Source organism: Sus scrofa, chromosome 3, assembly GCF_000003025.6.
Source record: "Sus scrofa isolate TJ Tabasco breed Duroc chromosome 3, Sscrofa11.1, whole genome shotgun sequence".
NCBI lineage: Eukaryota > Metazoa > Chordata > Mammalia > Artiodactyla > Suidae > Sus > Sus scrofa.
In genome coordinates, this window is record NC_010445.4 from 66,864,596 (window position 1) to 66,889,135 (window position 24,540).

Below are 24,540 nucleotides of genomic sequence, written 5' to 3' on the forward strand. Positions count from 1 at the left end.
CAAGCCTATATGTCCAGTCAATTTTCTATAAGCAAGTTTGTGCATTGCCCTCAATTAATCATAGAAATTGGAAGTAATTATTTCCCTAGGAAAAGATAACTTGTATATCTTAGAAAGAGTATTAAATCTCTTTTTTTTTTTAAAAAAAAAGCACCAATTCTTTTGCATGCTATAAATTCTCAGTTGACCTAATAAAAAGCCTAAAAAAAATCTTATTTCACTCATCCACCAATGCATCCATTTATCATACTGTCAGGCCGACTCAGCTTTTTGATGTTAAGTCCTGTACATATCTTTTGTGGAAAATGGATGGCATAGGTTACTATCCTGAGGATTGTTGCATATAAAATGACAATTATACTTTTACCATTACTGATAATAATTCCTTACAGAAAGAATCAGTTTGCTAAATTTTAAAATTATTTTCAGAGCAGCTATTACTTTTAAATATCATTTCACATTTTCAAACCAACACCCTTATATAATTAAAATATGCTTTTAAAAAAACTTCATATCTCTTTAATATGAAGAGAAATTAAAACACACTTTTTCCATGGTGTTTTTTGGGGGAAGGGGGGACAGGCCTGAGGCATGTGGAAGTTCCCAGGCCAGGGATCAAACCCACACCATAGCAGCAACCTGAACCACTGCAGTGAGAAGGTCAAACCTTAACTGGAGCACCACAAGGGAACTCCCTGTGTTTTTTTAAATAGAAGCTTTAAGGTTCAATTGATTAAAATACCTTATTAAATTGGCTATTTTTTGCTTCAAGATACTTGCACTTGGAAAGCTAAAGCTTAAATGATTTTATACTTATTTTCATTAAATACTGGAATAGGCTTAATTAATATTTCTTGCATCCTTTCTGTTCCTGATGTTTTGAATGAACCTAGTTTATTTTAACATTTAGGTACCAGAGACAGACTTAGGTTTTGCAAGCTAGGCAAGACAAGGAAAGGAAAGAATGGAAATGAAGAGGGCATGCAAGAATAGAAGGGAAAGAGAAACAAAAAGGAAATGAGAAGAAAGATATGAGTGAGGCAAGAAGAATGTAAGGACAAAGAAATAAAGGAAAGAGAAAAAAAGTATGCGCAGAGTGAAAATGTATAATTTTGTGATTATTTGAATGATACATTAGCAATAACTATGGCTTTTTGCGTGTTACAGATACTATAGATTTTTTTTTTTTTTTTTTCTGAAGACAGAATGCCTGTTTGAGGTATTAGTTAAGTCCTCAGCTCAAGAGCCATTATCAATATAGGACCACTTTGGGCAAGTCATTTCACCCAAGCGCCTCAGTTTTACCATCTTTTAAATGAGAATCGTATTCGCACCCAAATCATAGAACTCCTGTGAATATTAACTGAGTTGATTCACATCAAGCACTTATAAAGATGAATGGCCCAGAGACATCACTCATTAAATGTCAGCAATTAGCACTGGTGAAGTTTTGCCATTTAAGCAAAATGAATATGATGTTAAATGTTCATATCAATTGTTTCATTTAAGTCTAAAACTCCATGTCAGAGCCCCACAAAGAAACACAGCACACTCAAAAGTTTTAATCAAAGAGAGTTTAATGAAGGCAATTGTATAGAAATGAGAGCAGCCTTAAGAGGAGATCTGCAAAGGATGGTGAGGAAGTCAAACAGAAAACAACAGGAAGCTGCTCCTGACCTCCCATCACTAGGCCTGAAGAGGCAAAGAGAAGATACAGTGTGATCATATAGATCCAAGTAGGCAGAGTAGTTTTGAAAGAGGGCCCATCCAAAAGGAGCTGCAACTGTAGCACAGGGTGCCTTGACAGTGACACTTGGACTTTTATATCAGATAATCCTATATTGCTATTGTCTTATGCATTGTAGGATGTCATAGTAACATCCCTGGGCTCTACCCACCAGATCCCAGTAATACGGCAGGTTTGACAAACTCTTGTCTTGACCACGTCAGTCTTAACAATAGAAATGCCTCCAGATGTTAACAGCAAAATGTTCCTGTAACTATCACTGCTGTAGAAGAACCAGCCACTCCAGAACTGTAACAAGGCCAGAATGAGTAACAAAGAATAAATAATCCGGCTTTTCTCTCTTACCACCATTTGGTGCCTTTCTGAACCTAATCAAATCTAGATCGTGAGAGAGCTTGGTGAAGCAGTCTAGTTATAAATTAAGATTCTTTTGACATAGCAGGGCTTGGAACAGTAGAAAAGGGTCTGAAGGGACAAAAGGAGGATAATCAATATGCAGCCCAAAGGCATGCACTACATTGGAATCATCCAGTCCCTTTGCAATAGTCATGAGCCTTGGAGGTAACATGAAAAGACAAGGATCACCATGACTTGCAGGTTCCTAGGAAAATGTATTGATGTCAGGTCTTCTTCTGGACACTATGAGAACTATAGCTTAGATGTATATAAAGTGCCTTCAGCTTGGATTCCAAATGGATATTAAAAATAAAGCATAGAGAAGGAAAAAAAACCCCTCATGTATAACCCCCTCTAAAAGATCATTTAAATAGTACAAAGATTAATATTATATAATGGAGGATGGAAAGATGTTGAAAAAGAACACAAGTCATCATTCTGCTGTTATTTCTGCCCTAAACTCATAGATATTTTGCCGGAAGGAGAACTCAGCATATTGTGAGCGTCAGTATATTGATCCTTGCAGTCCAGCATTGATAAATCATATAAAGACTTCTAAAGCCCATATATACTCTGCTATTAAATTATGAGATTTCATTCATCTCTCAAGAAATTTTTTTCTGGAGTTTTCTAGAAGTAACAATACTTTCTTACAAAATGATTCATCAACTACAGCCACATTTCTTCTACCACCATGAGAGCCTTCACCCATCTTCACGTAAAGTCTCACCGCTGGATACTAACAGTGCCTATATGAGTCAGCTCAGGTTGCCACAACAAAAATACCACAAGCTGGGTGACTTAAACAACAGATCTGAAGGCTTGTAAGTCCAATATCAATGTTCTGGTAAGGTAGGCTTCATGCTGAGGATCCTTCTCTTGGCTTGTATGTGGCCACCTTCTCACTGTGATATGACTTCTTTATGTGCACATGGAGCAAGAGAGAGCAAGCTTTCTGACATCTCATCTTACAAGACACAAATATTATGAAATCAAGACCTCACCTTTATAACTTTGTTTAACGTTAATAATATCCTTAAAAGCCCCATCTCCAGATATCATGCAAGGGGGTTAGGGCATCAACATAGGAATTTGGGGGAGGACACAAAAACTGATTCCTTAACAGTGCCCTACCAGGAGAATACCACTAACTAGGTAAGGGATTATAAGAGTTCTAATTCTTCTGCAAAAAACAAACAAACAAAAAATACCCCCCAAAAAACAGGATAGTAGTCTCCTTGACAAATATGTACTACCCTTAGTACTTAGTGTATCACAAAGTCTTTCATAAGACTTTTCATCAACTTCTGACCTCCCCAACATGAGGAGATGGACAGGAAGAGAATGTCTTTCATTGCCTTTTTTATCCTCCTCAATCTTCCTAGCCCATTCTTGCAACAATGTTCTCCCTCTACCGCCAGTCATAATATGTAAACTTCCTACCCATCAATGTGGTGGCAAAAAAGGAAAGTATTCTATCTATATACACTAGTAGCTTGCTGACCTTAGGTTAGTTAAACACAAATTTCCTGTGTTTAAATACTATAGAATTATAATTCTCATTAAGTGATCATCTTTAATCTGAACAATAAGGTTATACTACATGCTTAGCTAAAAAAAATAATGAGACCTTCTCATGTTTTTAGTTCGTTAAATTCAACTTACATACCATCTTGGAAAATGGTTCTTTAGGTTGCCATGTAGAACCATATAAGATTAAATATATCCAAGAATATTGTGAGCCCTTTTTCTATCAAATTCCTGATGTTAGACTCTATTCCAAGCATCTAAGACTTTCTCAGGATGTAAATTCATGATGAAATAATAAACTAGGTAATCTACAATACCTAGTATTAATGTGTTATAAAGAGTTGGATTTATAAATTACTGTTATAAGTATTACTATTGATAATAATAAGCCAGAAAGCACAATTCAGTTAGCACTGAAAAAAAGAAGTCATTCCATTGAGCATTCTTAGTAATACTCAATGTGTTAGCCTTCTTGCTAAATGCTATGGTTTATCTGCATTAAGATACAATTCAGAAATAACTTCCAAATCAAACCAGTGAAAGCAGTGGGAAATTAGGGATCTTGGCTAAATACATTGACTAGAGTCAAGCACCCAGAGATCAGGATATAGGAGAAACAGATAAAGCTAGACACAATTGTAGATCAGAAGTGACCTGCTTAGATATTAATAGATAGTCTAAAATAAAAGGTATCTGAATCATAATAAACAGCAAAGAAGCTACGTGTAATTCATCGAAGTGCTTTGGGCTAAAATCGTGTTGATGGAAGCAGAAATCAGGAAGGCAGGATGGAATTTTTTAGGAAATAGAGAAAAGAAATTTGGGGAGGTATGATGTAGAGCAGGTTTAGGTGCCCAGAAGAGGTTAGATTTTTGAGCACTGGCCAAGGTAAACAATGAAGTTCAGCATGATGGATTTATCCAACTCCTCTGGGTATGTCAAACAATTGAGCTACACACTTCAATTTTTTTCTAAAATAGGGACTTATGAAGGTAGTCTATAAAGTTAATATTCTGTAGTGCTGGGGAACTATAAGCATGTGGACATGGTGGCCCGTGGTAGAACATAATAGTAAGAGGTAAATAAATAAGTAACGTGATCTCCGGGACAGATGGCAGCTGAAGCTGGGAGAAGTGATGGAGGGTGGAGGAACAGCTTCTTCAAGCTGATGTCTGTACTCTCACACCTGCAGGTCATTTCCTCCTCTGATTTACCATCACAGATGCCAACTCTTACTACTTCCAGCGGCAGAAGACACCCTTTTACAACCCCCTGTGTATTTGAGTATCGGGTTACTTTAAAAAGATGAATTTAATGATCCTTCCCTAAGTTTTTCCCTAGTCAATATTGCTTGCTTGCTAACACTTTCGGGTTTTAATTCCTTTTCTTTTCTTGTGAATTTATCGCTTGATGGAAATAATTGGGAGGTGTGAATATTTTTCAACAGTGGGAGCCTTTATTAGCTTTTAAGTAGACAAAAATATCCTTTCTTTCTCACAGTGCAAAGTGGAATGGGCTATGACTACCATCCCAGTAAATTAAATTACTTAAAAAAAATAAAAGAAATAGATTGTGAAAATGTTTAGCCAAAGGAGTTCTCCAGCTGACTGAACTTTATGGGCACCTCACCATCAAGGCAAGGTAAATTCACCTACAAGTAGCTATTTAAAAACATGTGTATAATGATAGTTGTTAAGCTTACCCAACTGAATTACACTAACTTTAGACCATAGGGTAGAATATATATGCAGCCAAATTGATGATAACTAAAGGATGTCAGATTAATCACCAATAAGAATATTAATAGGGCCAAGTGAAAAAGCTTAAATTGGTGATACAGAATAATTAGCAGTAATGAATTGGATTTATGAAAAACTTAATCAGAATGTATATTAAAAAAAAAAAACACCACACATATGTGCACATATTTGGCAACTTCTGATTGGGAAGGAGTTGGCTTTGTTTAGAACCAGGTGGTCTCCAAGCAGGTTTGAGAAATTAGGTAAATCATACTGTGCACTCCCTGCTGCGCCTACATCTTTATAGGAGAGCCATCTAAATTTAACAAGAAGCAGTGTTCTCAGCCATAGCTGCACATTTGAATAAACTGAGTTGTGTTTTGTTTTGTTTTAATAATAGAGTCCTGGCCACATCCTAGAAATTCTGATTTAAATGATCCAGGATAGGGATGAAACATGACTATTTAAAAGTAATCAGAGATGTCAGGGTTGCAGTCAGGCCTGAGAACCACTGCTTAAATGCAGTTTTTGTGGTTGATGAAATCCCAAATGGTAAATGAAAAGGAAGGCAAAGCACTGCACTTTTTGGCTTCCATTAAGGGTGTCATGGGTTGATTATTTCATCTCTTAGTAGCAGCTGAGAAAGCAGCTATAGCAATGCTCTGCCCCCTCCATATCCCAGAGGTATAAGTCTCTGTGTCTTAGTGTAACTTGAGGATGCTTCATGTGCAAGAGACTGAGGCATTGTTGGGCTGAGGTGTGAACAGAGGGGACTGAAGAGACTGAGGATCTAGAATCCACTCCATACAAGGTCAAGTCATGGGTGAACTGGGTAGGTTTTTAAAATTTTTTAAAAGAGTAGCTTTTTGATATATACCTCCTGGGCAATAGGCTCCCCAAGGCACTTAGGAAGCCACATGCCAAGAAAACACTAACAGATGGAAGGACTATATACTGAAGGTACATGTGGCACCAGGCTTTCTCTTGATGACTTTATAAGCAATTATTCTTTGAATCAGAAACCACATTCTTCCCTTTCTTGCCATTTTTCATATACCTCCAATATTGCCTTTTAGCATACCATAACATTATTTGTAAACCTGCTCACATTTGTTTTCCATATTAGGCTATAAGTTCCTTTAGGTCATAGATTCCTTTAGTCATTCTCATATCTTTAGTTTTCAGTACAATGCCAAGCAGGCAAATGTTTGTGTGCTATCTTAGCTTCCCTGTTTAAATTCAAAGCTGAAAATGGACCAGAGACAGTAGAAAAAGACAAGGGAAAGGGAGGAGTTCATAGTTTCTGAGACAAAACTCTTCCAAATAAAGCCCAGTTCTCTAGCAACTAGTTCTCACAAATTCATATATTCTTTCAGCAAATAGTTATTGAAATAATCTAGCCAGACAGCCACAAACCAGTCAGAAAACCTCTCAGATGGCATGGAGCTTACATAAGGGGAAAACAGTACAGAAACAAAGACGTACATAACCATGGTTATGTAACATTTTGACAAATGCTGTGAAGAAAGAAAAAAAAAAAAAAGGAATTGAAACAGAGAATGGCTTACATGTGTAAATAGGGATGGGATGACATTGTATTGTGTTGTATTGTATTTGCTTTTTAGGGCCATACCTGCGGTATATGGAAGTTCCCAGGCTAGGGGTCAAATCAGAGCTATAGCTGCCAGCCTACACCACAGAGACAGCAAGGTGGGATCTGAGCTGTGTCTGCAACCTACACGACAGCTCACAGCGACGCTGATCCTTAACCCACTGAGTGAGGCCAGGGATGGAACCTGCATCCTCATGGATCCTAGTCGAGTTTGTTAACTGGTGAGCCACGAAGGGAGCTCCTGGGATGGCATTTTAGACAAGGTGCTTGGAGAAGGCCCCTCTAGAAACATGACATTTAAAATGAGACTCAAAATATTAGCATAACTTCACTACAGGGAGTGGTGAGTACAAAGACCAGATATGGAAAATGGCTTAGCGAGATTAAGAAATAAAAAAGGTGTTTTTAACTTTTCTGCAAAACTTTTCTGCCTATTTACAATTAGATGACCTATAAACTTAACCTCCTGCACAAAATCAAAATTCTCTTGGAGTTTGCATTATAAAACATCACACACCCAGGGACAGGTTCACTGGCTTACGAATGTTGTTAAGCTCTTTACTAAAAGGTCATTGGGCATTTATTCCACCAGAGCAGAGCATTTTTGATCTAAATGACCTGAATGGTGACTTCAGAACTCCCACTGAGAAGCTCAAGTCTGACTTCTAAGGACCAAGGTTGTGTGAGTCCAGCTCTTTGTCTGGGACCCACTGAGAGCTTTGCTCTAGAGTGGAAGACTGTATCTTCACAAGGAAACCTGCACTGCCCCCTGGCATGGGAACTTTTCTCCCTCCGCTTTATTGATTGGGGTTACGCAGTCTAAAACACAGGGAAGTTAGAATTGGGTTTGCCTCATTGTATCAATTCTGAATAAGCTCCTTGAGTAAAACACCCCAATTTTATTCTTTACATACCAAGGATCTACTACAATGTCTAGCTTACAGTAAATTGACCACTACCTAAATTGTTTTTACTTTTTTTTTTTTTTTGTCTTTTTAGGGCTGCACCCAAGGCATATGGAAGTTCCCAGGCTAGGTGTCCAATCGGAGCTATAGCTACCGACCTACCCCACAGCCACAGCAAAGCCAGATCGGAGCCATGCTGGCAACCTACACCACAGCTCATGGCCATGCTGGATTCTTGACACACTGAGGGAGGCCAGGGATTGGACCTGCATCCTCATGGGTAGCAAACAGTTTCATTTCAGCTGAGCCACGACAGGAATTCCCATATTTTTACTTTTTCAATGGTTGAAAAAAACCAAAAGAATAGAAATATTTTTGTGACTCCTAAAAATTATATCACATTAAAATTTTAATGTTCATAAATCAATTTTTATTAAAACAAAGCCACACTCCCTCCTTTACATTTTGTCAAACACTGCATACTTTCACGCTATAATGGGAGAGGTGACTGCTCATGGCAGAGTTGCAAGCCTAAAATACGTAATACTGGCCCTTCACAGAGGAAAGTTTACCAACCTCTGTAATAAATAATTTTTGTGTAAAGGAATGGATACATAAATAAATGAACTATAATGGCAAATTTATTTTATATAAATTTTTACTTTAATTTTCAAAGTATCAATGCCATGGCAGAGATCCAGACATTAACCTAGATCTTAACACATTTTATTAAAAATATGAGGCTAGTATGACTTATGTATCACTCTGCCATGCTATTCTAAAATATATTTAATCAGAATAAAAACTTTAATTGTGTTTATAATTGGCTTCTCTTGATTTTTGTAATTAAACATATATCGCCATAATTCTTTTCAATTGAGGATCAACCAGTCTCCCAAGAAGTTCTATTTAAACTCTGCTAGTGGAGTTCCCGTCGTGGGGCAGTGGTTAACGAATCTGACTAGGAACTAGGAATGAGGTTGGGGGTTCGATCCCTGGCCTTGCTCAGTGGGTTAAGGATCCAGCGTTGCCGTGAGCTGTGGTGTAGGTCACAGACGCAGCTCGGATCCCGCGTTGCTGTGGCTCTGGCGTAGGCCGGTGGCTACAGCTCCGATTAGACCCCTAGCCTGGGAACCTCCATATGCCATGGGAGCGGCCCTAGAAAAGGCAAAAAGACCAAAAAAAAAAAACTCTGCTAGAAATAGGTTACCATCTCATTCTATCAAGTATGTAAATGTCTTTCTGGGGTTCTCCTCCTTCTGTGTTTGTCATTTCGTTCTGAACTTGTGCCCTATGTTGTGCAATTCTCCTTTAAAAAGATACATGATGGCAAGAAATTCAGTCACCTTCCTTATATGTGAATTTCATTTCATTTTTACATTTTTAAACAAATTCTAGCTTTTACTGCTTAGTCACTGCACTATTTGAATTGGTTGTTTGGGAGGTTAATAAAGTGAGTATATCTTCAAAAGCAGAAAAGGTCATATTTGGGTAAGACAAGATGTATGCTCTTGCATACAGCAAGTTACAGAAACTATTAATGATTTAACACAAGACTATACAGAATATGTACTACAAAAATTCATATGGAAACTAGAAATAAGCTACTCTGAACATTATGGAGAAACTGAAAGTGAACTTGGGAGGAAAATAGCTCTAAGGAATATTGCTTGAATCTTCCCAGTATTGGCATTCCTGCTGCTTTTTATTTATTTCCTTTCCCAGATTTCTGAGAAAGGATTACAAAGTCATCTTAAACTAAATCTGTTGCATGCGCTGATAAGTTTTGTTTTTTGTTTTTTGTTTTTTGTGGTTTTTTTTGCATGGTTTTGTTTTAAGTTTTAGTAGATTTAAACTCAAGTTATGATCACTGTGTTCTGTTTTAGGAAAGACTTGTCTTCTGCACATCATTATATATCATTGAAACTTCCATATTTTTTAGAGGGGAAATATATTTGAAATTTCATTGTCTTCATTTTTTTTATTTAAGTGTTTGGGAAGCAAATTTGTATCGATTTCCCTTAAATAGTATATTCATTTGCAATGCACTATTGGGGAGAACTTAACTCTTTCGAATTCAGGGGCCAGAGCTACAGAAGGAAAGCCTTTAGAAGTTAATATTAGCTAATTAATCCAGCTCATTAGCCCAAAACCTCACTGAATGATGAGAGTGCTTCTAATGCAATAATCTTCCCAGTTAATGGAGTCAAAGCGAACTTCAAAGAATGGCTTGTACCTCATTTGTTAACTTAATCAACTCTCTGGACACCTCACAGACAAGGCATCCTGGTAGGAGGGCAATAAAGATGTAAGCGGATGTTCTCTTCTGTTTTCCCACCACTGACTTAGAAGTTAACATTCAGACAACCATGAGTGCACAAATAGTACACGTTTCCACCTTTAACTAAGACTAGGACAGGAAAAACAAACGTAACTTTTGCCCAAACTTCAGTTTGAAATGGCCCAAATAGTCCAGTCAATATAAAAAGCCAAAATCTAATGTGTTTAGGTATTATGCATTTTACATGGCAGAGCTGCTGAAACACTTCAGCTTGTAAAAAAAATGGAAGTGGGTCAGTTATTAACCTGCACCACTATCATTTTGCTTCCCTTTAAAGATTTTCTAAAACCAATCAACTTAAATGAGTGTATTTAATGAATATTAACAGATTATTTTACCTTTTCACAGGCATGCTTTATTTCATTTTAAAAACCACATAGGAGAAATTATTGTTATTGTTCTTTCATTCAACCCATATGTGAATACTTACTATGTATCTAAGCAGTGTCTAAATGATGAGTTCAGTGAGAAAGCATTTTAAATTGTTTCTATTTTCATTCCTTTTTAGTAAATCTTGCCCTTTTTCTCTAATCTTTTGATTTATTATCTTCTCCTGAGTTCTTGAATTTTTTCTTATTTCTGAAGATTCTTCACTGTCAGAGTTACTACTTAGGGAGGAGGGTCTTTGCATGTGTATAATGTGTTAATGTGTTGGGCTGTCAGGGACCTCATGGGCCTCTTTTGTAAAGAAACAGGTTTTGTTTAATTAGTTGAAGGTAGGGGGTGGCAGAAAGAGAGAAGATATTGGTGAAGGCAGCTGAACAACAAGAAATAAAACAGCAGGCAGAGCAGTTCTGTTGCACTTTTGTCACTTGAAGAACTCCCTATTTTCTAAAATAGAAAGTGAGTTTTCTGGTTCAGGCACACCCTTGCCTTATTTAGTGGCCCTCAGTGTAAATCCTGGGAGTGAGGGCTATTCTCCTCTTCAGACCCTCCCTAATTTTAGTCCTGGCCAAAGAACTATTCAAAACCCTGCCTTTTCTTCCTTCCTCACCAGTCCTGGACACTCGAAGCTGGTGAGTGTTTCATAGTTCTATAAAAGACACTTTCCTAGCCCAAACTAGCTCTTCCTCCAGTTGCATTGAATGATATACTACTAAAGTGATACTTTAATCCATTTTCCTTTTTACCTTGCAGGGATTTCTAAGAGTCTTTGAAATGGTGATTTAAAAAAAAGAAAAAAATACACACACACAAAAACAAACATCTCTATTTTTTTAAAAAATATCATGTGATGTTGAAAGTTTTCATTTGTAATTACCAGAAACTAAATATTTAGATCATCAGTGTTTTCTAATGAAGAAGCAAGCCTGCATTTAAAAAAAATGAATAAGAATGTTTCATTATAGAAGGGGACTAAAATATAATTTGATAAATTTAGATTCATTACGTTCCTTGTGTCCTTTTTATATTATAAATATTTTTAGATATTCAAAACCCAAGAAGATAAAATTTATGAAAAGGCAATTGTTATTTTAATTCTATCAGTTGAGACATGAGGGATGGAGTCAGGTTTGTAGGAACTGTTAATTTTACTGCTCAGTCCAATACTCAGGTGAAATGACTGGGCAACTTGGCTTTTCTGGGGTTGTTTGCTCTTGGGCTGCTATGTGCCTCTGATGAACTTTTGTGGGCTGTAGGGAGTCCTAGAAAGTTTAAGAAGCCTCAGCCACGCCACATGGTGTTCCGTCCTTCAGTGGTCTAGCCTGGACTTTTTCTGTGGTGGTTAGCCGGCCAGGATCCTAAGAGCCTTAGGACCCAGATAATGTTGCTGCCACTTTGTTCTGTTGGCCAAAGAAAGTTACAAGACCAACCAGTATTTGAGGCAAGAAATAGGCTCTATTTCCGGATGAAAGGAACCAAACATTGTGGCCAATTATGCAATCTACTATGTCTGAAACATGTACATCTTTGGAGCTGTCACAATCATGTGGACAATCAGGTGGAAGAAGCTGTTTGACAGGATGTGAAGATAACTTGCAGAGATAATAAGGCAGGACTGAGAGAACCTGGTGACATTTATGTTCCTAGTTTCAATTGTTCCTGAGACCTCGTGGTACCCTTGCATTTGCCTCAATGTCACTGTTAAACCCTTACTTGTGTCCATGAGTCAATTAACTCTTCCTTCTACCTAACTTAAATAAGTTGAGGTTCTATCAGCTTTAATCAAAATTTCTGAAAAAAAACCTGTACCCAAACTTGTTTACATTTTCTTATCCGTTATCCATTCTTGCCTCATGCTAATATGGTCAGTAGAATAAAGGCAGAGTTATATATTCATTTAGCTATTACCCTTCATTTTTTAATCAATTTTATTTCCAATAAACCACATATACATCTTCATTAAGCGACTCAACTATATTGAATTCCTCATCAGATTTATAGGATTATACTTTTTAAATGGCCTGAGTAGTCAGACACTACTCTTTAATTTTAAAGATTAGAGACCAAGTGTCATTTAGGAAATTGAAAATCAACTTTTTATGACTTCAGTTGAAAGAACTCATACTGAAATGTGAACAATGTTCATGAAAAGTTAATAAATAAGACTAATGATAGTGCACAGTAATTTTAGAATGATCAGGCTATTAAACTACTTAAAACTAATGCTAATACCTTTGAGAAAAGAGGGTAATGATATTGGAATTTCATGCTCATAACAAAACTGAACTTCAAAAGCCTTTCATGATCGCATATATCAAGAGTCTACTTCGCGTTGCTCTCACATTCGCTATCAAGACACATTCATTTCTTATTTTAAATATAATTATCATGAATGTAAAACTCTGGGATCTGAATCAATTTTCAGACTTTTGAAGCTTCGCATGGCCTGCTATAATTTTGTCCTTCTTCCTGAGACTTAAAAATATTCCCTTTTCGGGACTTCCCTCTTGGAATCACTAATACTATGTGCCACTGCAATTGGGAGGAGTGTGTCCTTTTATACTCCCTCCAACATGTTGGAAGAAAAACATATTTTAGTCAAAAGGTAAATAATGATTTTTAGAAAACTGGAACACATGATTAGGATTCTAAGCTTCTAAATGCACAAAGGAGGAATGTAAGTTACTCTGTAACCCTCCATGTACTTGCGTCTCTCTGAATGAGAACCCTAAGACAAAAGACAGGGCAGTGTTTCCAGGAAAGACACTATCACTGTTGAGTAAAATTTGAGAAGGAATATGTCTTTTCAGAATATACCTTCTTCTTAGAGAACCAGGGACTACTTTCAGAGTTATCTGAAACTTACAGAGATAAACGAGGTACCATTATTATCCCCATTTTCAGTGAATTCACAGGAAACAGGAGAATTAAAGAGACTTCTAATTAGTGGAGTTCCCACCATGGCTCTGCAGAAACGAATCTGACTAGCATCCACAAAGGTCCAGGTTCAATCCCAGGCCTTGCTCAGTGGGTTAAGGACCCGGCATTGCCATGAGCTGTGGTGTAGGTCACAGACTCAGCTTGGATCCTGCACTGCTGTGGTTGTGGCGTAGGCCAGCAGCTATAGCTCCTATTCCACCCCTCACCTGGGAACCTCCATATACCACAAGTGTGGCACTAAAAAGACAATAAAATAAAATAATAAAATAAAATAAAATAGACATAATTAGTGATAATGTTTCTTATCCTTCATAATCTACCTCAAAATTCATTATAAAATATGACTCCATAGAAGTTTATATGCCTCTATAAAAGTTTATATTCAACTTGAATTGAAACATGCATATTATTAAGATAAGCAAACAACAGAATTTTAGTAGAGTATAATATATCTCCCTTCATTCCATGTGCCACACCCATTACCTGTAAATAAAGTGCAGCTTCCAAGGCAGTCAGTGAGCAGTCAAGCATGTGAATGAGGCCATATTTGAGCAGTGTTGTGCTACAGAGTGAAGTCCATCAGAGAACTGACGGAACACAGGGACCATTTGGAAAATCTCTAAGAACACATTTACAAAAATACCAAATGCACCTTAAGGAACTTAAGGATACTTTGTTTTGACTGCTGGAAAGGAAACAATGATACACACGGGGATCCAGGTGGTTAATGTACTGTACATTATTACTATAAACTACAAGACCTCAGTCTCTTGGCTCCTCAGAAACCACAAAGTCAGTTGATTATATAATGTCCTACAGAATAGACTTTAAAGGTAAATGAGTAAACATCACAGATATCTTTTTGGACCTTGCCAATTCACTTGGCTTTTGAAGTTGCTACTGGGCTGTGTGTAGGATAACTTTACAAAGTTTTCATGCTGTTGGAGGTTCTAAGCTTGTCTCAAATACAACGGAGAATATGCAGGAGCACTTGCTCACTGAAGTAAAAAATAAACTGGTCTAAGTGTAACAGTCAAACAATTTTTTTGAGTTCAGAGATGATGCAATATGTAAACTTAAAACTCTGAAATTAATGATAGTCCCCTAACACTTTAGTCGACATGCATTTGAAGACAAATATCATGGTATCTTAGATATGAGATTGTTCTTTCCTATTATAGTTCAACTTTAGGGATTTTATTTTATTTGGAAATTCAACCATGTTCACATATGAGCTAATGGTTTTCATCTGTAGATGTAACCTGGTCCTCAGAAAGGCCTTTAAGAACCTATCTCACTCTCACATTCTCTGCTCATACAGATTTGTAGATTCAAGTGTATTCTTACTGCTATAACTGGAGAAAGATTATTAGTGGTGCTATAAGGCAGTAGACAAAATCACCACCCATACTTAATGTTTATTTTGATGTTTTATAGTAATTGGATTAATCTGGAGATATTAAAGTGTGCAAAAAAATTTTTCTGTAGGCATTAAACATTGCAGTCATTGGAAATAAGTTGGTGAATGTTTTTATGCTTTTGAGTTATACTATTTTGCCTATCAACAACAACAAAAAATGTAAGAGTGGATTATGTAACTCTTGGGAATGTCTTCTTCAGAAAATTCTTCCTGCTAAAATGTCAGGAAAATTTGGTTTCACTTCTATGCTTTTTCAGAGTTTTGGTGACCCATGACACCAATCACAGATATCTATACCTATCTACCACACTTCAAAATCCTGTGAGGTTTCCTAAAATAGAACTCACAAACACTTCAGGTGTCGACTTATACTGAGTTATAAGGACAGGTCTAAATGACTAAAGAAAAAAAAAAATACTTGATTGGAAGAAGACCTAGATTTATATTTAGCATTAAATAATTCAGCCATGTTAACTTAAAATATGTTCCTTGCTTTCACTATCAGCAAAAAAATTAATGTGTAATGTCCAAAATATTTCTGTACAAATGCCACCTTTGACTTAATATGCATTTTTTCAGATTTTTGGGAAACATAATTGTATATTCAAGGTTATATCAACATTTTGTTTGGTATGAAGTGGCCCTTCCTTATAATTTCTTAAAAGACTTGCTGAAAATAGTGTTTGCTTTCCATTAGAAGTAACTGTACCTCATCAAAAAAAAAAAAAAAAAAAAAAAGGAATACATATTAGTTTAATTTTTGAGAAATACAGTGACTTATGAGTTAGGAAAAAAAGAATAGTAAAAACAAGGTGGAAATTTATTAAGGCTATGACAGAGCACATTAATGAACTGTAATCTGAATGAGTGCTTTGAGTATTTTAAAAAAATCTTTTATTGTGATTCCTTTTTTTAAATCATGGAGTTCCCATTGTGGTTCAGTGGAAACAGATCTGACTAGTATTCATGAGGATGCAGGTTCAATCCCTGGCTTTGCTCAGTGGGTTAAGGATCTGGCATTGCTGTGGCTGTGGTGTAGGACAGTGGCTAGATTTCCGATTTGACCCATAGTCGGGGAACCTCCATATGCCATGGGTGCAGCCCTAAAAAGACCAGAAAAATAAAAATAAATAAAATTAAATTAAATTAAAAAATCACAGTATAACTCAGTAGACACGCACTCATATGTACACACAAATTTGAAACAAAACTTTTATGAAACAACTTACCCTTACTCATATGATATACTCTGATACTTTCTATTCTAGTTAATTCTATTTAAAAGTGTTTATCTGGATTCATTAAATTGATTTTATAACCCACTAATGAGTTGTGACCTGCTATAGAAAACATTGCTTTGATCTATATCTGTAAAAATGTGAGGAGATGACTTTTAATAAGTATAGAGGTGTTAAAAATATAATTCTCATACAAGCAGACAGTGAATTTATGTCATAATTTTATTCAACCCATTAATGAAGATACCAGGAAGAAAAAAACAAGACCTAGTTTAAAGAGCATTTGAAGGATTTATATAGTAATTGGAGTAATAGATTCTGCAAAAAAGGTTGCTAGGTGAGATATAAGACTAGATTTCATGCATAACAATTAAACCATAGACCCTCCAGGTTAACTATTCTACCAAACTATAACAATTTATCAATTTCTGCAGTTTAACCGACTGAAAAAACTAGATATAGTCCAGTCAGGAGATAGACAAAACATCAGTGATTTTTAACAAAATTTTTGTAAATTGCTAACTAAATAAAGAGTTATTAGCTAAGTTCATACAGAGGATAAAAGACACTGTCATAGCATAACATAGCCAGCAATCTAGGAAATAGTTGCTACCTATAAAACTAAGGAATTAAAGGAAGATGTTGGAATCATTAAAATTAAACACTTGGAGGAGGAGCTTTATAAAGACAAACCTCAGACTTCCCTGGTGCCGGAATCTCTGAGGGAGATTGATGAGACCAAATGTTGGCAATGCAAATATTGGAAAGACAACAAACCATAATCACCTGCTGTTACGGAAAGACAAAGCTATATCCAGAATGAAGAAGTTTTGTTGGGATAAATCCCTGGAGCTAGAAGCAGAGAGGAAGTCCGCCATAAGAGTGATCCCTCTGTCTTCTCTAGTCTTGCTATCTCCCTCCAATGGTCCCCACCAACAAAGTCCAACAGGGAAATGTGGCTTGAAAAGCCCCTCTAGAAGCCAACTCTAGAAGTGGGGCTGGAGTCAAGAGACAATGGTTTAAATTGGCATAACCTCTCACCTTATAGCATGGTGAAGGTTTTGCAATTTTATTATCTGTAGATTGTTATCAAGAGTGTCAGATTGGATATAGTGGGTTATGAGAAATGCTCTAGCATGAAAGCAAGAATTAAGCAATCATCATTTTCCTTTTTCTAAGTTTTAGACACATTTTTATCAGAAATTTGTTTTAATAAAAAGTTCCATAGAGAATCAAAATTACTATAATTTTAATATTTTCAGCTTTTCCTATTAGATTTTCATAGACCATTATTCATATCTATTATTCTAACAATATACAAATTTTAGTTTATAAGCTTAAAATCAATAACATTACATATAATGAAGACCCAAATGTGCCCACTCTCGTGTTCTAGAGTGCTTCTGTCCAGAAATTATAGAAACTTTAGAAATAATCTATGAGAATTAAAATTTTAAAAATTAAAGTTATATATGCTCATAGTAGATTTCAATTATTTATAAAGATATTTTGAAAAGTATGAAAATCTATCTATATATTTATAGGTCTATTCTCCCAAAGTGGATCATGGTATACATTCTTCACACCTTAATTTTTACATTTAAAATCATATCTTGCATATCATACAGATAGATACTCCCCAATATTTGTATTATCTGCATTCAAGTGTATATGTACAGTTTCATCACTGTTATTCACCATAGTTTTTTAAAATCTTACCCACAGCAATCAGAGAAGAAAAAGAATGAAAGGAATCTAAATTGGAAAAGAAAAAGTAAAACCATCACTGTTTGCAGATGACATACTATACCTAGAAAACCCTAACGACACTCCAGAGAACTATTAGCACTCATCAATGGATTTAATAAAGTTGCAGGATAAAAAATTAACACACAGAACTTGATTGCATTTCTATATACTAACAATGAAAATAAGAATGAGAAATTACAGAAACCATCCCATTTACCATTTGCATCAAAAAGAATAAAATACCTAGGAATAAACCTACCCAAAGAGACAAAAATCTGTACTCTGAAAATATAAGACACCAATAAAAGAAATCAAGGATGACACAAACAGATGGAAAGATATACCATGCTCTTGGATTGGAAGACTCAATACTGCCAAAATGACTATACTACCCAAGGCAATCTATAGATTCAAGGCAATCTCTATCAAGTTACCAAGGACATTCTTCATAGTACAAGAACAAAATATTTTAAAATTTATATGGAAACACAAAATACCCTTAATAGCCAAAGCAATATTGAAAAAGAAAAATGGAACTGGAGGAATCAGGCTCCTGACTTCAGACTATACTACAAAGCTACAGTCATTTAAAAATTATGGTACTGGCACAAAAACAGAAATATAGATCAATGCAAGAGGATAGAAAGTGCAGAAATAAGCCCAAGCACCTATGGTCAACTAAGCTATAACAAGGAGGCAAGAACATACAGTGGAAGAAAAATAGTTTCTTCAATAAGTAATGCTGGGAGAACTGGACAGCTACATGTAAAAGAATGAAATCAGAACATTCTCTAACACCATAAACAAAAATAAACTCAAAATGGATTAAAGACCTAAACATAATGCTGGATACTATAAAACTCCTAGAGGAAAACACAGGTAGAACTCTCTTTGACATATATCACAGCAACCTCTTGTTTGATCCACCTCCCAGAATAAGGTAAAAAAATAAAATAAAAATAAACCAACGGGACCTAATTAAACTCAAAAGCTTTTGCACAGCAAAGGAAACCATTAAAAAAAATGAAAAGACAACCAGAGAATGGGAGCAAATCTTTGCAAACAATATAACTGACAACTGTCTAATCTCCAAAATACACAAACGACTCATACAACTCAACAAAAGTACCAAAGAAAACCCAATTGCAAAATGAGTAGAAGACATAAATAGACATTTCTTGGAAGAAGACATACAGATAGCTGATAGGCACATGAAAAGATGCTCAGTATCACTAATTATTAGAGAAATGCGAATAAAAACTACAATGATGTACCACCTCACACTGGTCAGAATGGCTATCATTAACAGAGAACAGACTTGTTGCCAAAAGAGAGTAGGGAGGAAGTGGGATGGACTGCAACCCTGGAGTGAGTAGATGCAAACTATTACATTTAGAATGGATAAGCAATGAGGTCCTACTTTACAACACAGGAAACTGTATCCAATCTCTAGATATAGAACATGATGGAAGACAGTATGGGAGAAAGAATGTATATGTGTGACTGGGTCACTATGCTGTACATCAAAAATTGACAGAACACTCTAAATCAACTATACCTTAAATATATATACATATATTATATATTTTAAAAATCCCTGTGGATAGAATTCAAGTTGTTTCACACTTTCTGCTATGGTGATATATAGACAGATAATAAATGATAGTTGAGCAGATGATAGGACACACTGAAAAATCTTTATATATCATTTCGTATATGCATATGTATATGTATATGAAATGATATGTAATGGACAAAACTACCGAGTTAAATACGGACAATTGCCATTTTGTTTAATGTTCCTTAATGGTTGGATCAGCTACTGATGACTTAACATGAAAGAGAACAAAATACAATCCTATGACTGTCACCGTCTTATCCAAAGCATTTTTGTAATCGGTATTTTTCTTTCTCATAACCAGATCCTACACCACGTGAAGCCCTTGCCATATTACAGCTACGACCAGCCGGTGATCAGGTACTGCCAGGCTCACCAGCCACTCCATGTCAACAAGGGATATGAAGGAGTTGCTCTGGAACAGGATGAAACTCCCAGCCTGGAGCTTGGTCACGACCACAGCTTCATTGCCACCATCGCCAGGTCGGCAGCCCCAGCCATTTACCTTGAGAGAATCACAAACTAAGTGAAAGGCAACACCTCATTGGTGAACTCAACGCAGGGAGGGAGGGCGTTCATCCTAAAGGAGAATAGGTGTCCAAATCACGCGATAGAGCCGGCTCATCATTCCTCTTAAGACATTTCTGACACAGATGAAAGGCAAAAAAAAAAAAAAAAAAAAAAAAAAAAAAAAAAACAAAACTGCTTAAAGAGGGCAGCGAATGCACCTGCAGCATAACCAGGAGAACTACAGAACTCTTTTTGCTTTAAAATATGAAACAAAAAAAGCAAACAAAAATGCTCCTGGATGTAAATAGTAAGAGTGTTGAATTCTTATAAAAATAGATTTCTCCTTAGGTACATATAGGTTTGTTTGTATATTTTGCTTTTTTACACTGCATGGTTCCTGGGCTAGAGAACCACAGTGGGGTGGGGGTGGGGGAATATCAAACCAGGTGTGGGTGGAAAGTTGGGGAAACAATACAGTTTTCCTTGTTAAGTGTGTGTAATTCACAGATTATTCCAACTGCCTTCATTCAAAATTTTCTTTTAAAAATGTCATCTTGTTCTTGTTTTTTTTTTTAATTTTTTTTTTTTTTTCCTGCGCAAGTGATTCTGTTTCCAGTTCTAAAACATGGGCATTCAAGCTTATGTTGTACCAAAAGAAAATTTGCTTTACCACAGGCCACAAAGAAACAAATTTGACCACAAAGTTGGACAAAACTACTGGAATGAAAATCCAATAAAATCTGGGCCAATGCTCGTTTAAGGCACATTGTATGCAATGTGAGGAGTTTTGATATTTTTTTCCTACTGTCAGCCCTCACTGGGTGCTCTCACTGTGTAAGAGGTGGAGAGAAAGACCTGAGAAGACCTCCAAATGAGAAGACCGTCAGAAATATTCTCACCTGGACTAGGGTATATGAAAAATCATGACCATGTGGTCAATGAAGAAAACTGCCACGCTGGTAAATTTCTGAACATAAGATACTGTGTAACATTGCTTTTTAAACTATCAATTAGCTTTTGTGTAGTTTTTAATCAATAAAAGAAAAAAATGTTGGAAAAATAAACATATTATTTTATGGTTGGTATACCACGGCCCACCAAATGTTGAGTGCTTTGTCTCTATATTATGGAATCTATCTAGCCTAGATCAGGGCCATTCAAGAATATATTGGTATCCATCAAGTGCCTTCTGTATGCCCTACCCTCAAAACCAACAACTTTCAAAATTAAAAGTAGACTAATTATAATATTGCAAATAATTTCACTCAAGAATGAAGCAGTGTGAGGGGAAGGAGGCCTCTAGGAGGATGTCCTGGCATCTGCCATTGGCCTGCCTGCACACTTTTATCAGTAGCTTGATTGCAGATATGGTAGATGTTCAGTACAGAGTGACCATTTCATGAAAACTGAGAAAGGGGAGATAATGCAGTATCCCATTCTGTAAACCCCTGCATTTTTTGAGCAATAAATACAAATGAATTAAATTTAGAAATTTTGGTTGACAGGTAGCTTCTCATTACTCCATAGTGTTACTAGCCCACCAAAGAAAACAAATCAAAGAAATGTCCAAAATCAGGAATATTGTTGTTCCATCTAAGTTTGACCAGTCAAACCATACCTACAATTCAGTATCGGTGTTATATTAGCAAGGGGACTTCTGCAAAACTAGTAAAAAGTATATTGAAATTTGTGCAATCCATAGCATATATCCCTCCTTAGTGAGGAATTGAAAGCAGGGTCATTCTCTGGGTGGATCTATTTTAAAAAATCACAGATAATCAAGCAGTGAAGAGAAGCAAATTCATTTTGTTCTACAGGCCCATGACAGTCACACATCATTAGTAATTGATTATTTAGCTAATGACTCTAATGGTAATAACCCGTCTAGATCTTTGTCAGTCTCCTCATCTCTGCACCTTTCTAATTTCTAAAGCCATGTGGCCTCTTCTAAGGTGTATTTGCCCTATTCTATGTTATATAAACTTGAATTGCCTTTAATTCAGGAGAGTATAACCAATCCAAGTTCAGAACTCACATTATCTATCATTGAAGTTAAGCTTTAATTTTACTTAGTCCAAGTGCATGAATGTAGTGTCAGGGCCTGAGCATTGTTCCTCCAAGAAAATTCTGTAACTGCCTTTTATTTCTTCCCCTGGAGTTCTGAGTTTATCCTGCCTGGATACATCTCTAGGATGCTGGCTCCTTCAAGGCTGGACAGTGTCTTTTTCTTTCCCATGCACCTGTTTTCTGCCTACTGTTACTAAACCTGCTCTGCTGATCTCAAAATGACCTCATCTGGTCAAACAATCAGTGTGCCCTGCTAGACCAGCTTCTGCTTCCACTTGTAGAACCTCTTGGATAGCTCTTCTATTCTCTTGATATGATGCCTGCTAGCTAGCTACTCAACTTCCCATCCACTATTGTTGAGCTTGTACTATTTCAGGTATATAATCCATTTTCAATAAAACGGCCCATTCTACCCAGTTGAGATCTGAGTCACAATTTCAGTTATGATAGGCAAAATCAGTAGTTCTCAGGTTCTCAAATGTTAGCACGCATGACAATTACCTTCACTTTTTTTTTTTCAGCTGTTTAGGGCCATACCTGCAGCATATGGAGGTTCCCAGACTAGGGTTCGAATCAGAGCTGTAGCCACTGGCCTACACCACAGCCATAGCAATGCCATGTGACCTATACCACAGCTCATGGCAATGTTGGATCCTTAACCCACTGAGTGAGGCCAGGTATCGAACCTGTGTTCTCATGGATACTAGTCAGATTCGTTTCCATTGACCCACTACGGAAACTCCTACCTATAAGGTTTTTAAAACAGATTGATGGGCCCTAAGCCCAGCATGTATGAAGTAGTAAGTCTGGGGTGGGATCTGAGGATGTTCATTTCTAGTAAGTGATGCTGATGCTGCTGGTATGAGGACCAAATTTTGAGAACTACTTGGTTATAAAGGAGAGATATTTGTATCTCTGTAAATTGATGTCTCCGTTGGGAATTTAACTTTGTATTTCATATTTACTTTGAATTTAATGGGTTATTTTGGCCATGCCTGCAGCATGTGGAAGTTTTCAGGCCAGGGATCAAACCCGCGCCACAGCAGCAACCGAAGCCACTGCAGTGACAATGCCAGAACCTTAACTCCTGTGGTACAAGGGAAATACAAATTGACTTAAGTGGAAACATTATGCAATCAGGCAATGTGACCTATACCTTTACACACAGAGCATTTTCTAAAATGTGTAATACCAACAGAAAATGTTTCCTGTAAAATAAGCAAAAAATAAACATTACAACTACAACAAAAGTGGTTCCTAAGTCCAAATTAAATTCAGAAAATGTTGCACATGACATGTTCCCTTTGGAAATTCACAAAGCACTTTAATATTTAAAGGATATCAGAAATATAGCGGTCAAGAAACCCATTTAATTTTGTTTAAGCTTGGGTTTTCTAGATGTTCCCAACACAATATCTTTCGTAACAAAATCCTTCAAAACTTATATTCTATACAACTCACTTGGGAAATGTTGATTTAAAGAATGCTCTTCCTTTGCCCATAAAGGAAAATGGGTACATCTGCAAATAACTATTTCCATATTTGCAAATGATATAATGTACTCATTTTTGAGATGCAGGGAGATTTTATTTTAAATCATAGGACTCAATATATTTTAATTTCTCTAATAATAAAGCAAATGTCAAATTCATCTGGATTGAATGAGGATGAAGCATAAAGATGGTAAGAACCTGGTATCAAGAATGGAAAATAGACCTCTCTACATATGACATTCCTATTCTCTTGTAGGAGATCAGGCCCATTTTTTCTACTGCGTAGGCATTGCAAGATCATAATCAATTAACAAAAAGCACACAGTAAAGTGGTAAGCCTTTATTTATCTGAACTGATAACTTCGTGATCAGTCACTGGCTTTGGATAATGTCATTCGTTCACCTGTTTTCTGGGCTAGAGTTTATCCTCAGACAGGAAATGAAACTGCTGGTGGAAGAGGAGGTGAGAGGACCATACATGGACCTTGGTTTATCCTACTTAAGTCATTCCCTTAACAGATCCAAGGAACTGATTGTGATTAAAATGGATTTTAGATTTTCTATACTTATTATTGTTTGTTTTCAAAATGGTGTAGGAATAAAAATGCATGAAAATGAAATCAGACATGAGCTCAGGTTTTGTATGCATTTACAAATGCTACTCTAATGGAAAAGGTAGAAAATACTACAACATGAGTTTCCCTGTGATGAAAAATATTTATATGATCTAAATTCTTGAGCTTGGATGTACCCCTTGAAAAGGACACTCGCTTGATTTTAGATAATGGAGGAAATCTGATGGAGGATGACTTATGTGTGGATTAGTCAGGAAATGTACTACTCTGTTCAGG

General features: G+C 36.3%; 1 protein-coding gene across 2 annotated transcripts in view; it reads left to right on the plus strand.

Moving 5' to 3' along the window:
- LRRTM4 (leucine rich repeat transmembrane neuronal 4) overlaps positions 1–20,321 on the plus strand; it is a 756,267-nt gene extending 735,946 nt beyond the window's left edge. For both annotated transcript variants that reach the window (XM_005662431.3, XM_021087310.1), the window contains exon 3: positions 19,924–20,321. In XM_005662431.3, coding sequence (XP_005662488.1) covers positions 19,924–20,145 — 222 coding nt within the window. In that variant the 3' untranslated portion in view covers positions 20,146–20,321. The remainder of the gene's footprint in view (positions 1–19,923) is intronic.